The sequence below is a fragment of the Chlorocebus sabaeus genome, chromosome 21 (assembly GCF_047675955.1).
Source record: "Chlorocebus sabaeus isolate Y175 chromosome 21, mChlSab1.0.hap1, whole genome shotgun sequence".
NCBI lineage: Eukaryota > Metazoa > Chordata > Mammalia > Primates > Cercopithecidae > Chlorocebus > Chlorocebus sabaeus.
Genome location: NC_132924.1, coordinates 41392999 through 41412550, shown reverse-complemented (window position 1 = coordinate 41412550; position 19552 = coordinate 41392999). Strand labels below are relative to the sequence as shown.

Below are 19552 nucleotides of genomic sequence, written 5' to 3'. Positions count from 1 at the left end.
GGAGTGCAGTGGCAAGATCTTGACTCACTGCAACCTCCAACTCCCAGATTCAAGTGATTTTCCTGTCTCAAGCTCCAGAGTAGCTAGGATTACAGGCATGTGCCACCTACACCCAGCTAATTTTTGTATTTTTAGTAGACGCAGGGTTTCACCATGTTAGCCATGCTGGTCTGGAACTCCTGACCTCAAGCGATCCACCTACCTCAGCCTCCCGAAGAGCTGGGATTAGAGGCATGAGCCATCACACCAGGCCAACTAAGATCTTAAGAGGAGCAGAATTTTAGAAGGGTAAACTGAGGATGTTCATTGTGTTAGGCATTTCCTTCTAATCTGCTGGTTGCCACATATCAACATCCTTGTATACCATTGGAAGTTTCTATTGATTTACCAAAATTATACAATTAATTGTTGCAGTATCTATGAGCTCTCTGGAAGACAAAAAAAAAATGTGACTGACATAGTCTTACCTACAGTAAATAATATTTACATTGAGAAATTAGAGGAAAGTCTCTTGTTCTAAAGATATGCTGCCAGAATTCCATGACTAATTATTTGTCAGTAAGCACGTGTTTCTTTGTTGATTATGCCATTGAAGAAGAGAAATCACTCAAGTAAAGAATTAGAAGCCCCTGGAAATTATTTTTCTTTTCATAATCCACTGCTTGCTCTTTTCTTTAGGTACATACTTCATTTTTCCTTTTTTTTTTTTTTTTTGCCTTTTTTTTTGTTTGTTTGTTTTTTTACAAGTGAAGGATTTTTGCATGTGGTAGACTCTTAGTTTATGGAATAAAGTACACACAGATCTGAAGTATACATTAAAGTTAGCTAGATCCTTTGGAAGTCGAAGATTGTAAAGAAAGAAATTAGTGTGTGCCTGCCATACAATAAGCATTAAATAGATATTTATTGAATGAGTGTATACATGGGTGAATAAATGAATGAATGAATGGTTTTCTGCCCAGTAAGAGGCCCTATTTTGGTATTAAGGATTGCAGCAAGCTTGGCTGACACAAACAAGTCCCAGGGACTTGGGAAAAATTCTAAGCCATTCTTGGAGAACCTTATAGAACCACATAGAACCATATCTGTTAGGTAATTCTTGCTCCTTCAGTGTAGAAATGACCTTCCTAAAATGTACTTGTCAATTCTGCGTCAATAAGGCATTTTAGCTATCATGATAGTCTCAATTGTTTGAAACAAAAAATATTTCTTTAGCAGCTTTATATGACAGAAGCATTTTCTACATTTTCAGGTGTCAAGATTTACCCTTTATGATGATATATGTGTTCTCAATGTTTAATTATACTTTATCATAAAATATAGTTATTACTGGATTAAAAATGGCTATTTTGTTAACAGGCTGATAAATATCTTTGAAGGGCTCAAAATGCAGTCATGGAAATATGTAAAAAAATAGAATAATTTGAATGCAGATAATCGAATCCTTCAGTATTTCTTATGTATTTCAAATACAATTGGGTCTTTATGTGGAAACACTGTTTTTATTCATCCTTTTACAGAAACAGACTCTTTGATCTAGTTAAAATGAAATCTATAATGATTTAGTAAGCTTGACTCTGCTTTGTTGCTTACATTTGAAACTACTCTCATATGTAATTTAAAAATAATGTCTCTGCAGAAGCTCATTTCAGAAGTGAAAGTTCATGTGGAAAACCAGGTACAAGGTGTCTATTTTAACATTACCGCCATCTGTCCAGATGGGTCCAGAAAGCCAGGCATGGAGGGCTGCAGAAACGTGACAAGCAACCATGAAGTATGTGGGTGTGCATTTTTCCCTTTTAAAATAAACTAAGTTGCTTGGCATACTTTCTTACAGAAAAGTCAAACCATTCTGAAACATTTTACTTACTACTGACTCTAAGAATCTTATTTATACTTCAAGGTAACTTTCATTGTCTCTCCTCAAAGTTCCTCTTTGTTTTAGCTCAGTCTATTGTTCTCTCCAACTCTCAGGTTTTAATATGTATAAAACCTGTATGTATGAAATATGTATAAAACCTATACATTTTAATATGTATAAAAACGGTTACTGTCTTAGAAATAGTGATTTCCTTCAAAATCTCATTTTGGAAGAATGGTTTTTCTTACCTTTTACATTGTTTTTTTTCTTTTCATTTGCTTACATGCCATCTTTCCTTCACTTTCAATGTGCATGTGTGTGTAATAGTAAACAATTATTTATCAATAGTAACTTTAAACTTAGGTGTCATGACCAGCATAAATTAGGAAATCATTTATTCTCAAATAAGTAGTGTCTATACTTATAATGATAATGCCTTTTTGGTTTCATATTCACAAAGTCTCAAAGTAATGTGAAATTTAAAGTCACATACCACAGAAAAGAATGGGAATGATAGAGCAGTTGATAGAGGCTAAGAATTTCAAAATCTTTCACTTTGTGATTGCCCCAATACACTCATAATTATCTAAATTATCTAGAAGGAGGTAGGGAAATTTGTTAAAAACAATACAAAATGAGAAGAGCCATCATTTACCAAAAAAGAATGGAGAGAGATCCAGATTGTAACAATATCAGGAAACTGCACCAGAGGAGATAGAGATTCTCCAAGGATTGGCACAATAGAAAGAGTAACACAAAGAAACATACTCTTTAAGGGAGTCTTTGTTGGGTGAAGTGATTTTGAGTGAGTCATTTATGTCATGAGGCATTGTCTCATTTTTAAATGAATGACTTGGACTTAGAAGATTTCCAACCCCTTTTCCTCTGAAGTTCTGTGATGATTAATTATGTAATGTCATGCTATAGAAAAAAGAAAAAGTTATTGAAAGTGATAGAAGATTCTAAAAATGAATAAAAGAGAATCCTGTCTTCTCTTTAGTTAGAATATGTTTTTCTATCTTAGGCATTTTAGAGTTGTATATTTTAAATTAATTATTGCAAGTTTCTAATTCTGTGGTTTCTTCTATGATCACTCCATGGATTTTGTTCAAAGGATATCATATTTTGCAAAATACACTTTGGCTTTTCATTAAAACTACAGAGAAAACTTTTTACTAGCAAATATAGCACTAAGTTACTTTATGAAAAAATGGCTACTGTCTTAGAAATAGTTATTTCCTTCAAAATCTCATTTTGGAAGAGTGGTTTTTCTTACCTGTTACATTGTTTTTTTCTTTTCATTTGCTTACATGCCATCTTTCCTTCACTTTCAATTGAGTGGTATAAATAGTTTAACTCTCAGAAATAGTCATATGACCTCTTAGTTATAGAAACCCCCGAGTATGATCTACTGTTAGAGATGGCAGTGACCACATTAACTTACATATCTGTTAAGCCTCAGCATTCTCAAAGACAAAAGCATTTTAAGTATAACACCAACTGTATTGATTTTAATATTACGGAACAAATTCTAGTGTTTCAGGTATATGTAAACCAAATTTAGATACTTTATATTATTGTATCATAGACACATATTCCAACCAAAAAGCTCAGCACAAATTAATTTTAAATTGTAATGGATCTCAATCCAACATGAAATAAATATACCTTATTTACCAAAGTACCTAAAGATGGTAAGGTGAACCAACAGATATAAATAGACATATTAAATCAACTGTGTTGTGCAAAAAAAAGAAATAGAGAAAAAGAAAACATTTCACCAGTTCCTGCCAGCCCAGCTCCTTAGTTCTCGGCTATCTTCTTCCGCTGAGACAAAACAGATGACCTGTGCTGAGGTCTTAAGATTTGAGAATGAGAGTCTTAAACAATTTTCTTTTGAGTAACATCACAGAAAGCCACATGTTTTCCTCCACTGAAACCCTGTATAAACTAAAATTTAACTCTGAAACTTTACTTGGGCTCCTAGAAAATAGGAACAAAATTAAAATTGTTCATTTGAACGTCTTATCTCAGAGTTTTTTAAATCTTTTATTTATTTATTTATTTATGAGACGGAGTCTTGCTGTGTCACTCAGGCTGTAGTGCAGTGGTGCGATCTCGGCTCCCTGCAATCCAAGTGATTCTCCTGCCTCAGCCTGCCTCCCAAGTAGCTGGGACTACAGGTTCATGCCACCACACTCAGCTAATTTTCGAATTTTTAGCAGAGATGGGGTTTCACCATGTTGGCCAGGCCGATCTCGAACTTCTGACCTTGGGTGATCCAACTGCCTCGACTTCCCAAAGTGCTGGGATTACAGGCGTGAGTCACCGCGACAGGCCTCATCTCAGGGTTTTAAACCAGTAGAGCAGAAGCCCTTTATTTTGGTTTATGTGATCTATCTCTAGTGTCAAATATTCAATACCCCACATTTTAATGGCTGAATTTAGAAAATGGTCTATTCTTTCTCATGTTTGCTAAGAAATTAATCATCAGTGATGGGGTAGATGCTTCAAAAAGGCTTGCACTCAAGTCTATTTAATGGTGCAATATAGGGATTAGCAGTCATTATATTCTTTAACTCTCAAGTTCATTAATTGGAGAATAAATGACATTAAAAAGAGATGTTGCATGTATATGAAAGAGATTACATGTGTTTATTTTACAAATATTTTTAATTTCTCTAAGATGGTTTCTTATCAATTCAGTTATTAACAGATATAATATTAGTAATAAAAATAATTAAGGTATGTAAATATATTTCCTTTTTCCTCCTAAATTTAGGTTCTTTTCAATGTAACAGTTACAATGAAAAAATGTGATGTCACAGGAGGAAAAAACTATGCAATAATCAAACCTATTGGTTTTAATGAAACCGCTAAAATTCATATACACAGAAACTGCAGCTGTCAGTGTGAGGACAACAGAGGACCTAAAGGAAAGTGTGTAGATGAAACTTTTCTAGATTCCCAGTGTTTCCAGTGTGATGAGAATAAATGTCATTTTGATGAAGATCAGTTTTCTTCTGAGAGTTGCAAGTCACACAAGGATCAACCTGTTTGCAGTGGTCGAGGAGTTTGTGTTTGTGGGAAATGTTCATGTCACAAAATTAAGCTTGGAAAAGTGTATGGAAAATACTGTGAAAAGGATGACTTTTCTTGTCCATATCACCATGGAAATCTGTGTGCTGGTGAGTATAAATATATACAGGCAGCTTTTACTTGTCACTATTACACCAGCATAGATGTTAAAGTATCTTTAAATCACATCTTTACAAATTAGCAAAATTGAATCTGAATTTGTTATTCAAAGTTTCATCGTCCATGAAATTAGGGCATGGCAACAGATTTACAGTATGTGATTTTGATATTTATATTTTAACCTATTTTATACAGGAAATGCTTCAAAATAAAAACCTAAAATTAATTGTTATTCTCATGCTTTCCTTGATCTTGGAAAGAAATATACCAGAAAAGGAAATGCTGATGATATCTGACACACTTTCTAGAAGAATCAGAGTATTTTTCTAGAAGGATCTGATTCATTCTGGTAAATGGTCACTTCCTCCAACTTGCACATAGGATTTTATTTCTGTCAGGATGATGGGGAGTGAGGTATAAGAGTATATTTTTCATTCATATGAAAATCTTTAATGCATTATTATAAATGGTATTCTAAGCTGGTAGTAATTTAAGCCTCTCCAGTTTATTTTGGGCCACCACCAGCAACAAAACTGCCAAAGGACAGCATTCTTCAAGAAAATACTGCCTTACTAAGTAATCTAAAAGATTCGTCCTTGAGGCCACACACAGACCAAATTTTAAACATAAAATAAATTAAAATAAAAATACCAAGATTACTCTTGGGCTATTCAATTTACTGCCACCTACAGGTTAGATACCAGAAAATCTAATCAACATTTGCAAACTAAAACAAAATACCGTTTTTAAGTGAATTAAATAAATTACCTGTCATCTGAGTTCTGTGATAATTTTCCTGTGACAATATGCTAAATTTACTCTTTGAGAAAAACATCTTTTTAGTATCTGTATTTTAGTAAATAAATATTTGTTAAATTATTGATGAATGGAAACATCATCATAAGCATATGGGATGTAACAAACCTATAAAAAATAAATGGTGCAATCTAGTCTAAGCTGAAAATTTGGCCTGTATCACCTAAATGTGCAGTGGAAATTGTCTTTTTTTCTATAACATACATAGAATATTTTAATATACAAACATGTATTCAACTGTAACTGACATCATGGGTAGGATGGATTATAGATGACTTTAGAATGAACCAGCAGTTGTCTACCATATTTTACAGGGAGGAAAAATATTATTTTACAGTGAAGAGAAAGAATTTTCTGAAGTCATGTCCCACAACTGTCAATCTCTCAAGAGAGTTTCAAATACATTTGAGTATTTGTCCCAGTCTCTGCAGTAAAATATCTAGTGTACTAGCTTTTCTATATGAGTATGATACTACTGACCCACAAGCAGTTGAAAATCTGTTTTGAATTGTTTCTGTGTAAGTGCAGACTGTAACTGACATGTACTTTCTCCACTAGTCTCCTTTGGGAATAAAAACACATGTTCACAGGCCTGCTGGCGAGGATTCAGCATAAGCTTGCACAGCACACAGGGCTTGACCGACATTTGTCTGGCCTGGACTTCATTAGTTTTACACTTAGCAAATTGAGCTGGTCCTACAGTAGAATCTGTGGAACAATTATCCTGTGAGGTGCTCAGCAGTAAAAGAAGAGAGAGAGGGAGCTAAGAAAGGAAAGGAAGGGAGAGAGATAGAAGGAAGGAAGGGAGGGAAGGAAGGAGAAAGGAAAGGAGGCAGGGAGGGCGAGAGGGAGAAAAGAGGAAGGTTGGTTTGTGGCTAGATAAGCTTCAGAATTCCTATATAATCATGTGAAATGTACTCCCTTTTGACAGTTTCTAGTGCACACTGGCATATTAAGTTTTGGACACTTTTTCTGTCTAAAATCCATTTAACTCTGTGTAACTGTGTTTTCTTCACCCCACATGCATAAATGCTCCCCCCCACACACACACACCATCTTTCTTTCTTTTTTTCATTTACCATCTAAGAACAGCTCACAGGATAGAGGAGGATCTGCCCTGCTAACTTACTAAATAATGCACTGAGGATGTGAAAGCATTTGTTCAACTTCCCAAGAGATCTGATCTTTAAACATGGCATTAGCAGTACTGAAGCACTAGAAAGGTTTGCTTCACAGTGCTGTAAAGTTATCCTAGGCCTTCAGCAACATCAGAAGACTGAGAGAATAGGTGATGGAAGCCATTAATCAAATACCTGTATTTTTTCTAACTTCAAGTCAGGGAGTTAACATTACTTCGGCCTTTGCAGTTTCTTGATATGTGTGTGTTTTTAATGTAAAACTGTATATGCAATGACATTCAAGTAGTCTGGCAGCCACTGAAGCAGGGGTGCCCTTCATGCTTGTTAGGAGAGTGCATTAACATGGGGAGATTATCTACAGTAGAACAGTTTTGAAAAAGATCCTCCTAAATCCAACACTGTTTGTGTCAGACCAACGAAAAAGTGATGTTGTTTCCATTCATTGGACTGTCAGTGCGTTTCCATGGAGATGATACAGGAATCCATGGTTGAAAACTCTTTACAAAGTCAGTGATCCAGATAACATAGGTCCTGCGGTGTCTTCCTCACAGGGCATGGAGAGTGTGAAGCAGGCAGATGCCAATGCTTCAGTGGCTGGGAGGGAGATCGGTGCCAGTGCCCTTCAGCAGCAGCCCAGCACTGTGTCAATTCAAAGGGCCAAGTGTGCAGTGGAAGAGGCACGTGTGTGTGTGGAAGGTGTGAGTGCACCGATCCCAGGAGCATCGGCCGCTTCTGTGAACACTGCCCCACCTGTCATACGGCCTGCAAGGAAAACTGGTATGATTTCTCTGATTCCAAACATACACAAAGAATAGCTACTTTTGTCCTTTTTTGTTCTGACTTCCTTAATCTTAAACGTTGCCTGATACATTGTGACCAGCACGCTAAAAAAGAATTAAATGAGAAATGCTATGAATTAGAAGACTTAAATTCAAATCTTTGACCCCTGGATAGCTGTGGAAGCATTGGAATAAATCTGGACACTCACTACGTTAGCTTTTTGGAAATTAGAGGTTGCCTGCTGCCCAGCATACTATTTAGTAATAGAGTGATCTAGGACAAGTTGTTACAATTTTCTGTGCCTCAGTTTCCTGATATCAAAAGTGAGGATAGTAATAATACCTTGCTATATTTCTGTGAAAGAATCAAATGATTCATATAAAAAAACTCACCTTTGTACTTGATGCATGGCAATCATAGAATGTTAGCTGTTACTGCTATGTTTTATTTTTAATATTTTAATGATAAAGAACAATGGTGTCCATGACATACCCTAGAAATAAGTGATCTATAAATGAAAGGTGATATGTTAAATGAAGGTGACATTACTCTTTTGTGCCAATAAATATTTCAGTAACAATTTGAGATCTGCACAAAGTCTACTAATCTAAACATCACTGTAACTTCCAGTTTGTTTTATTCAGCATTTTAAACCATTGACTTTCTCAGATTAGTAGCACAAGTAAGTTTTTTAGAATTATGCATGGTAATTTATTTAAATCATTTGGAAATGCAATCCTTCAATGTAATGATGGCGTAATTTCTAATGAACATAATCAAAATTTCATTTGTTTCTGCATTGTTCTTTTGTGTTTTGTTTTCTTGTGGAAAATATTATAGTCTACCACCTTTTTAAAGAATAAGTATTTTCACTTCTGTTTCCCCTTGCAGGAATTGTGTGCAATGCCTTCACCCTCACAATTTGTCTCAGGCTATACTTGATCAGTGCAAAACCTCATGTGCTCTCATGGAACAACAGCATTATGTCGACCAAACTTCAGGTAGGCCAAAGCTTAATAATCAAAGCACAGAATAGTGTCTGTAGAGGATGATCTTCCCCCAAAAGACCCATAAGTAACCATACTAAAGAAAGGACCGGGCCGGGTGTGGTGGCTCACACCTTTAGTCCCAGCACTTTGGGAGGCCAATGCTGGTGGATCACCTGAGGTCAGGAGTTCGAGACCAGCCTGGCCAACACGGTGAAACCCCATCTATACTAAAAATACAAAATCAGTCGGGTGTGATGGCTGGCGCCTGTAATCCCAGCTACTCAGGAGGCTTAGGCAGGAGAATCGCTTGAATCCGGGAGGTGGAGGTTGCAGTACTATTGCACTGCAGCCTGGGTAACAAGAGCGAAACCCTGTTTACAAAAACGAAAAGAGAGAGAGAGGACTGAGGGCTTTATTTTTAAATTTTGAATTAAATTTTAAAAAACATTGCTTTATTCTTTATAACAATAATAAATATGTGTTTATGTGTCGTCTTCTACCTTAGATACTTCCTTCATGTTCACTGGCTCATTTAATGTCATACAACTCTTTGAGATTGGTATAATCTCCAATTTACAGATGGGGAAACTGAGGTTCAGGGAAATTTTTATATGAGAGCTGCTATCTCTTAACTAGTAATGTTAAGATACATGTCTTAGACCAAGATCTTCAAACTAAAAGTTCCATACCCTTTTCATTATGTCACATTTATGATCATTCATCCTTAAGCTATATTTTTATCAAAATGAAAAGCACCAGGAAGGAATGGCACTTTTCAAGTTACATATTTTGTAAAAGAAGATCATTTTTACTTAGAATTTTTTGGCTTCACCTGAAACATGAAAGCAAATATTGATTAGACATGATGAAGTTCAGAACTGGAAGCAAGTTTGAATGATGAAGGAAAATTATGGCTCGGCAGACTTCATCTCTTAGTGAAATGAGTCTACATGGGGAACTCATATTTCTGGTTCACTGAGGACTTGACAGCCAATTTATTTGGATGCCTTTCCATGGAAGTACACTGCATGGGAATTCAGCTGTGTAGATGAGACGGGAAACCTAACCACTCAGCCATCCCATAGCAAGCACACTCAGTGGTTACAGGGTACCATCTTTGGGAGATTTAAAAAACTGAATCGTAAACTCGTTATATTGTATACATTAACATGTGCAGTTTTTGTATATCAATGATACTTAATAAAGCTGTTTAAAAAAAGAAAAAAAAAGCAAAACAAAACAAAACAAAAAGTTATTTAGAACCCAGAACCCTACTTTGCACAGGGGTAAGGTGTGGACCTCCACATGCATTAGAAACTAACCTTGAAATTATATCTTTATTAAAACATTCCTATTGCAACTATTATTTCAAGTCTCTCCAACCTGTAAGAAAAACTCCAGCTCTTAGAGAGGCTGCACAAAAGAATAAACTTTCTCCAGAGTGTTGTTTCCTTTTTCCCTCACATCCACACTGATCTTAGCCCATAATGAACTTGGCTCTGAAAAGAGCCCCATGTGCTGCCAGCTGGAGCTGCAGCAATCACTCCAGAAAGCCAAGTGCCTTTCTAATAAATAAGGCCTTACTATCAACATGTCATTTATTATGTTAAGTAAACACTACTTTGACTTAAGTGTTGTTACAAAAAGTATTCCCTTAAAGCTCCTTAGGAAAAGTCCTGGCCTGACCTAAACTAAGGAAAGTATAGGCTGGGCATGAATGTTTGACCACTCATAGCATTTCAATATGCATGCAGATTTGAGCTCCGAAAATGCCCTCTGTTCTAACCTGTTAGAAATATTTCCAAAATGTGTCAGTAGCTAGGGGCCGCCCCTCCCCTTCACAACTATTGTGCAAGGAGAGGGAAAGGGCATTTGTTAGGCACCTCTATTATCTATCCACTCAGTCGCACTTAAAGGCTGTTCTTTCAGGCTCTCTGGCTGAGCTCCCACCAGGCGAGAAGCCACTAAGTGGAATCAAGCCGGGCGCCCCCCTGAGGATCTGCCTTAGCTGATTGAGTAGTCCTAAATCAACCAAAGGAAATGACAATCTGTCAGAACAGAAGGCATGTGTGTTATGAACCCGAAGTCACTGTGGAAGCCTCAAAAGACACCACCTTTGAGCAGAATATTTTGGGTTCTCTCTCTGTGAGACCTGTAGCAACAGGGACCTACACTGGCATTTGGTGTTTCCATTCCAATTGTAGCACTGGGATAGCCTTTCACCTTTCTTTCAAAGTACCTTATCTCACACACACACACACACACACACACACACAAACACACACACACACACACACACAAATAGGCTTAATTAAGTCTTCTCGCTTGAGAGGAACTCTTTCCCTTATCACTGAGCTTGGCCTTATTCAAAAGCATGCTTAGTCCTCACTGGAAATTCAGACCCAAATCAGCCAGGATTGGTTGGGAGGTGCACTATGCTAAGCCTTGGCAGGTCACCACCCTAGTGGCCCTCTCAGGGAGACCTTGGAACTTTGGATGAGGTCCCCAAACATTGGAGAATGGGTGGCGGCACACATGCCTCTTTAGCCACAAAGTAATTTTATTAATCTGGGGCAGCTGGTGAGTTAGTTCTATGGAATACTTGCCTATTGTGTAACTATATTCCTCTTAGATTAGGGTAATGCCTCTGGCAACAACAGAGTCTGTAGACTTTTAAGTGCCAGATCTTTGGCAATGAAGGTGTGCCAAAGATCTGGTGCTAAAACGAGATCTAGCATGTCCCTCCTCTTAACACAACATTTCTTTTTCCAGCTAGTAATTATTTGTCCTAAGCATTATTTGTTCTTAAAATACACAGTGCCTTTTTAGAGGCAAATGGAATAGGTGTAGTTAACGACAAGTAAAAAGTAAATTAATGAAAAATGAAGAATGATATTTTCATGTGATCCCAAATTGGACACTCCTATTTCCTGGAGAAGCCATGTATAATAATAATGAAAATTTACACTTCAATTTCTGAAGAAATATTTATTTACCTATTAGAGTAGTTTTGATTTTAGTTTCTGTAGATGTTTACTTTATTTTCCATTACTGGCGTGGAACAAATGAAGACGAAGCGTAACAAGAGAAATACATCCTAAGGCCCAGAATGGCTCAATAATTTTTTGAAATACTATTTTCCATTTAGTGATCAACCGTACACACCACAAAAACTATTCCTCTTTCTGTCTTGGATAAAATTATGCTTGGTTATGGGACATGGACATATTCCAGTTAATACAATTAAAGAATCAAGCTGCAAAGGAATAATATGATTGAATACCTTAATCATGGCTATCCTCCAAAGGAGGGTTGTCTGTTGAAAATATTTTCACAATAAACATGCAAGAAAAATTAGAGAGCTTACTGTTTCTGAACCAAAGGTAATTTCAATCCCCTGATTTGAAAATGTAGATTTGCAAATATCTATGGCACTATTAATTGAGGCGTGAACATCATTTACGTGATAGACTGTTTTGATTTACTTATTCCAATTTTTAATCCATTTATTTGTTTGCTTCATTACAGAATGTTTCTCCAGCCCAAGTTACTTGAGAATATTTTTCATCATTTTCATAGTTACATTCTTGATTGGGTTGCTTAAAGTCCTTATCATTAGACAGGTGGTACTACAATGGAATAGTAACAAAATTAAGTCCTCGTCAGATTACAGAGTGTCAGCCTCAAAAAAGGTCAGTGAATTCTAAAAAAGAATTGCTAATAGTATGTTATTGCCTAGTTACAATATTTAGGCCCTTAGTTAATAATAATATTTCTTCTCCATTAAGGATAAGTTGATTCTGCAAAGTGTTTGCACAAGAGCAGTAACCTACCGACGTGAGAAGCCTGAAGAAATAAAAATGGATATCAGCAAATTAAATGCTCATGAAACTTTCAGGTGCAACTTCTAAAAAAAGATTTTTAAATACTTAATGGGAAACTGGAATTCTTAATCATTGCTCCTAAAGATTATAATTTTAAAAGTCACAGGAGGAGACAAATTGCTCACGGTCATGCCAGTTGCTGGTTGTACACTCGAACGAAGACTGACAAGCATCCTCATCATGATGTGACCCACATAGCTGCTGACTTTTTCAGAGAAAAATGTGTCTTACTACTGTTTGAGACTAGTGTCATTGTAGCACTTTACTGTAATATATAACTTATTTAGATCAGCATAGAATGTAGATCCTCTGAAGAGCACTGATTACACTTTACAGGTACCTGTTATCCCTACACTTCCCAGAGAGAACAATGCTGTGAGAGAGTTTAGCATTGTGTCACTACAAGGGTACAGTAATCCCTGCACTGGACATGCGAGGAAAAAAATAATCTGGCAAGTATATTCTAAGATTGCCAAACACTTCAACAGTTGGTGGTTGAATAGACAAGAACAGCTAGATGAGTAAATGATTCGTGTTTCATTCTTTCAAGAGGTGGACAGATAAAACCTTAATCTTAAAAGATTATTGCTTTTTAAAGTGTGTAGTTTTATGCATGTGTTTTTATGGTTTGCTTCTTTGTACAAGATGGATACTAATTCCAGCATTCTCTCCTCTTTGCCTTTACGTTTTGTTTTCTTTTTTACAGGATGCGTTTATATATGTCACAGATGACTGGATTAATTAAGTGCTAAGTTACTACTGCCATAAAAAACTAATAATACAATGTCACTTTATCAGAATACTGGTTTTAAAAGCTGAATGTTAATAGGGGACACTGTAAAGTACCATCAAAATCTGAATAGCTTCATTGTGCACAGGTGTGCAGTTTTGTATCTTCTTACCTGGTAAACTGAAGGGATTGTTTGGTCATTTCATTTACCTGATCATTAATTCACAAGATATTTAGAAATTCTGCCTCAAGCAAAGTACCACATTTTGAATGTTTTCTTAGATTTTGATTGCAAGTAGATATCAGCATTTTTTAAATGAAAAGCTATATTATCCTTTCTCTTCAAGGCAGCCTAAGGATGTTCTCTCCCGGAATCACTCCAACCCTTCTTGCCAGAATCCATAAAAGTATAAAATTGGAGGAGAATAGATGATATCTTAGAAATAAGCTATTTTTTTTTTTTTTTGAGATGGAGTTTCACTCTTGTCACCCAGGCTGGAGTGCAATGGCATGATCAGGGCTCACTGCAACCTCTGCCTCCCGGGTTCAAGCAATTCTCCTGCCTCAGCCTCCTGAGTAGCTGGGATTACAGGCATCCACCACCATGCCCAGCTAATTTTTGTATTTTTAGTAGAGATGGGGTTTTGCCATGTTGGACAGGTTGATCTCAGACTCCTGACCTCAGGTGATCTACCCTCCTCGGCCTCCCAGAGTGTTGGGATTACAGACATAAGCCACCATGCGAGGCTGCTAATTCTCCTTTTTAGTGAGTTGGGGAACTGAACCTCAGAAAACTTAAATGATTTCTCAAAAAACACTCAAGTGATAAAGTGGCCACATTGGAAAGGAGTTTCTATCTTCTCATTGCCAGGCCAGTGTTCATTGCACAATATCATGCTACCTCTTGAATCTTTAAAACATTCAATTGGCAAATGTTTTTCAATGTGGTTTACTCAAGTCTTAAGTGTATGAGGAAAGCTCAAAGCAAAATAGAAAAGAATAACTCAAACCGAATTGTCCATAATCAGCTTCCAGTCTTTCATGCTAATCAACTTCTTAAGAGACTGAAGCATGGCGCACCTACAAGGTAATTCCTTCGTACCATAGCCTATATGAACAGTGTTCCCTGGAGTTCTCCAGTGCTCAGCTTGAGACCTTGATTCACGGGCCATGAGCCTTGTCTTCCCCAGTGGAAATTTCTTTACACTTACCTTATCCCTGTGGACTTAGTCTGATTTTATTGGCTAGCAGTCTAACAGTCCTGTGTGGATACACAGTTTTGCCCATGACAACAAAGGAATCTATTTAAAATATCTTTTTATAATTAACTTCCAAGATTTGCTGTCTTCCAGCACTTGAGTTAAAGTACTGGATATTGCAATTTGATGAAGACTAACCCCATCTCATTTTCTACCCTAAAGAGAACTGAAAAACCTATAATAAGTTGTTCTGGGGCCAATAAACACAGCGGCTCTATTAGATGTCCTCTACAGCCAAGCAATTTCAATGCTAACTTGAATTGCACTTCCTTCCTCAAACGAGAGATTGACATAGTTCAGTATTGTGAGTCACTTGTATAAGAAACCTTTGATCACTAAAAATAATGTAAAAATTGGATTTAGTATCCTAATACACATAACATTCTTCTTAAAAAGGAAAATGGACAGATGCCTAACAACCCTCCAAAAGAAAAAAGTGTAAGATAGCCATTAATTAAGATGACGACAATTTTTGAAACAAACATTATGATGTTTATGAACAATAAACACATTCCCATATGGAATGAATTATCTAAAAGAATATAACAAAATGAAATCCTTAAAAATCAAGGGTTTATATTGTTTAACACCCTCACTTGTTTGCACTAACTTTATAGTGGACCAAGGCTGTGACCATAGGAAGGGGCAAACTTCCTTGTAGGCAACTCACTGTTAGACAATGATTGTGGTTATGCTTGCGAAGTCTTGTGCTTACCTTTTTTGTTTTTACTTAAAAAGCTAATTTTTAAAGATTGTAGGGCTTATATTTTACTTGAATAATTGATATCTTCCTGGGTAATGATTTGTGAGATGAGAATTAATATTTGACTAGCTAGAATTAATTAAATGGTAAGGGAACACAGGGTACTCTTAGGTTAAATAATTTATGTAAATAGAGTCTATTTTCAACTAATGTGGCCACAGGAGCCTTTTGAGATTCATTGATATTAAACACAATTAATGAAATTTTAAATCGTTAACAGAATTGAGAACTTGAACAACACTTTTAGTACTGCAGCATTTTTGTGTCCTAAAGTATGTAATGATTTATAAATGTGCCATACATACACTACAACATAACATTTGCTTTGTTATGCATTTTATTTCTCCGGGGACACCATTGCACTGCAGTGCACATGTATTTATAAACATTTGTTATATTTTTGGAAACTTGCTAATATTTATTAAGTCATAGACTTTTCTGGAAGACTTAAAAATTCACTAAAAATCTGATTATGTCTTAAATGTTCAGTTTATCTTTGGTTTATTAAAATAACAACAACAAAAAAAAAGAATCTAAGGTTAAACACAATAGATATCTCTGGAAGCAATTTTCCAAAACTCAACATTAAAGTTCGTGGATACATGAGATGCAATACTTCAAAGAATAAATCTGAAATATATTTGTAATATTTACTTAATATCCATTGAAGATATCCTTATGTAAGACAACAGTCAGCCATCAGACACTGAAATGTATTATGATGGACTATGAAGAATTTTCTCTGTAGAATTATATTCCTCCTGGAACCTGGTAGAGTAGATTAGACTCAAAAGCTTATTCTTTCTTTTCTTATTCCTGTTTTTTCCACTCACTCTTCCCGAGAGATTTTCTAAAGCTTCAAGCTTAATAAACCTAATAGTGAAAAAGAACTGAATTTAATGGTATAATGAAGTTCTTCATTTCCAGACACCTTTAATTGACCTTAAAGCTCATTTGAGTCTATGCCCCTGAACAAAGACAGACCCATTAGAATGTAAGAATTCTAAATTTTCACAACTGTTTGAGCTTCTTTTCATTTTGAAGGATTTGGAATGTATATGTTTTCATAAAAGTATCAAGTGAAATACAGTTACATGGGAGCTCAATCAGGTGCATATTGCATTCTGTTATGTTGATTCAATATTTAATTTACAACTATCCTTATTTATATTGACCTTAAGAACTCCATTTTATGCAATGCAGACCACTGAGATATAGCTAACATTCTTTCAGATAATTTTCCTTCTCTTTTATAATTCCTCTATAGCAAATTTTATGTATAACTGATTATACACATCCATATTTATATTTCATTGATTCCAAGACATCGCTTTTTCAATTTAACATCTCTGAAATTGTGACACTTCTTGCAATTGCTGGCACTTCAGATGCAGTGTTTAAAATTATGCTTGAATAAATAATACACTAATCCAACTTTACCTAAAGGTTTATGGGTCTAGGGGAATTTTGTTTTCTTATAAAGATTTGAGAGCCCATTTATGATAACATATGAAGCCAAAATTTCAGGGAAATTGAGTCACACACAACTCAACATGGAGCCTAACTGATTAGCAGCTCAGATCCCGCACATCTTGAGTTTACAAAAGCTCTTTCAGGCCCCATTTATACTTTACGTGAGTGCGAATGATTTTAGCAAACCCTAACTTAACTAACAAGAATGGGTGGGTATGTCTACGTTTCATTAACAAATTTTTATTCTTTTTATTCTATTATATGAGATCCTTTTATATTATCATCTCACTTTTAAACAAAATTAACTGGAAAAATATTACATGGAACTGTCATAGTTAGGTTTTGCAGCATCTTATATGTCTTGTGTCAATGGCAGGAGAAAAATATGATAAAACCAATCAGTGCTGTGAAAACCAACTTTCTTCTAGAGTCCTCTTCCTTTTTATTCTTCTTTATCATTTGCAGATTTTTTCCCCTTGGCTCTGATCACTTTAACTTCAAGCTTATGTGACGACTGTTATAAAACTGCTCATTTAAATTATTTGAATTATATGAAATAATTGTTCAGCTATCTGGGCAGCTGTTAATGTAAACCTGAGAGTAATGACACTACTCTTTTATCTACCTGGAATACTTTTCTGCATAAAATTTATCTTTGTAAGCTAACTCTGTTAATCAGGTTTCTTCTAGCCTCTGCAACCTACTTCAGTTAGAATTGTCTAACACTACTCTATTAATCAGGTTTCTAGCCTCTACAACCTACTTCAGTAAAAATTGTCTAATACAACAATATTTTTTAAAAAACACTGCAATTATCAAGGATGGAAAATGTGTGATTAGTGTAAAGAAGTTTTACCAACTTTACACATTCCCACAGATAAATGTGAAATTTTAGTAAGAATTCTACACAATGACAAATATGGTACATAAATTTTATTATGAATATTGAGTATAAAATACTTTAATTCTAAATTATAAGAAAATATAAATTTGCACATATTAATATAGAAATTCATTTTGTGTATATCTAACATAGCTTTTAAACTATTTTACATTTATTAGCTACTTCATTATGGTTTCTTGAACTTCTGAAAAAATTAGAAATATTTTAAACTTATCAGTAACCTAAAAACTTATTTTGTTTCATCTAACAAGTACTGCATTTGTAAAAATAAATTTAATATAGAATATATTTTTAAATTAAATATTTGAATATAATATAGCTGTAAGAAAGAAGCAAATTATCACTGAACATATTTCTTATTATTTCTGGCTTTGAATTATACATAACTTAAATTGTCTTAAATGATACAGAATATTGGAGAATATGATACTTTCACATAATATACTATGAACCTGTTCATATAACTCTGATTGACTACTAACTTCTGTTTTATGTATTTATTAAAGAGCTGACACTGTAGTTTGTTGTGAGATGTTTATTTTTCTAACAGAGCTTATAACAGTTAGGACAAGGCATTTAATTAATGCACCATTCTGTTTAATAGTAGGTGTTAATCAATATGAAATTCTGTTTTAAAATAAAAGTGTAAAAATCTAAGAATACACAAAATGCTTCTTTATTTACTGTGTGTTACATTACTCTCAAAGCTTCCAGACAACAGTACTTCATCCCACAAGGAAATGTAATAGCAGGACATTACATAATTCCAAAAAGATACTACTCTTAGAAAATTGTAGGGCCAGTGATAAACAGGGGAGGCCATCCCAGTTGTTCTTTCCTTTTTGATAGTTATTTGCAGTAGAAACAGAAGAAATATTCTAATGACAAAAACCTGAAAAAAGTAGCTAAAAGTTAAAATAGGCATTTTTTACATGCCAGACTTCTACCACCACCTTAAGTATAACATATTCATAACCTTCCATTGCACATTCTCAAAAGTCAGACTTAAATTAAGTGAATTTTATTGAATACCCATGTATTGTGATTTTCCTTACTCTAAGGAAGAGAATAAAGCAGAATGTGGTAGATGCTGAGATCAGCTCAGTCGTGGAGACCCTAACCCAGTGGCGCTAGAGGAATTAAAGACACTCACACAGAAATACAGAGTGTGGCTTGGGAAATCTGGGGTCTCACAGCCTTCAGAGTTGAGAGCCCGGAACAGAGATTTACCCAGGTATTTATTGACAGCAAGTCAGTCATAAGATTTACTGAAAGCATTCCTTATGGGAAATAAAGGGCTGGACTGAAATAGAGGGATGGCTCTGGCTAGTTATTTGCAGCATCAACATGTCCTTAAGGCACAGAACGCTCATGCTATTGTTTGTGGTTTAAGAATGCCGGTGGCTCAAGCCTGTAATCCCAGCACTTTGGGAGGCCGAGGCGGGCAGATCACAGGCTCAGGAAATCAAGACCCTCCTGGCAAACTTGGTGAAACCCCATCTCTACTAAAAATACAAAAAAAAGCCAGGCATGGTGGTGGGTGCCTGTAGTCCCAGCTACTCGGGAGGCTGAGGCAGGAGAATGGCGTGAACCTGGGAGGCAGAGCTTGCCATGAGCCAAGATTGCACCACTGAACTCCAGCCTGGGAGACAGCGAGACTCCCCCTCAAAAAAAAAAAAAAAAAAAAAAAAAAAGAAAGCCTAAGCAGTTTTCCACCCCGGTAGGCCAGGTGTTCCTTGCCCTCATTCCAGTAAGC

The 19552-nt window shown here is 35.6% G+C and overlaps 1 protein-coding gene across 2 annotated transcripts in view; it reads left to right on the top strand.

Moving 5' to 3' along the window:
• ITGB8 (integrin subunit beta 8) overlaps positions 1-18450 on the top strand; it is an 84955-nt gene extending 66505 nt beyond the window's left edge. For both annotated transcript variants that reach the window (XM_007981927.3, XM_007981926.3), the window contains 6 exons: positions 1640-1774; positions 4644-5049; positions 7566-7791; positions 8686-8795; positions 12312-12475; positions 12572-18450. In XM_007981927.3, the coding sequence (XP_007980118.3) occupies positions 1640-1774; positions 4644-5049; positions 7566-7791; positions 8686-8795; positions 12312-12475; positions 12572-12694 (1164 nt within the window). In that variant the 3' untranslated portion in view covers positions 12695-18450. The remainder of the gene's footprint in view (positions 1-1639; positions 1775-4643; positions 5050-7565; positions 7792-8685; positions 8796-12311; positions 12476-12571) is intronic.
• The last annotated feature ends 1102 nt before the right edge of the window (positions 18451-19552 follow it).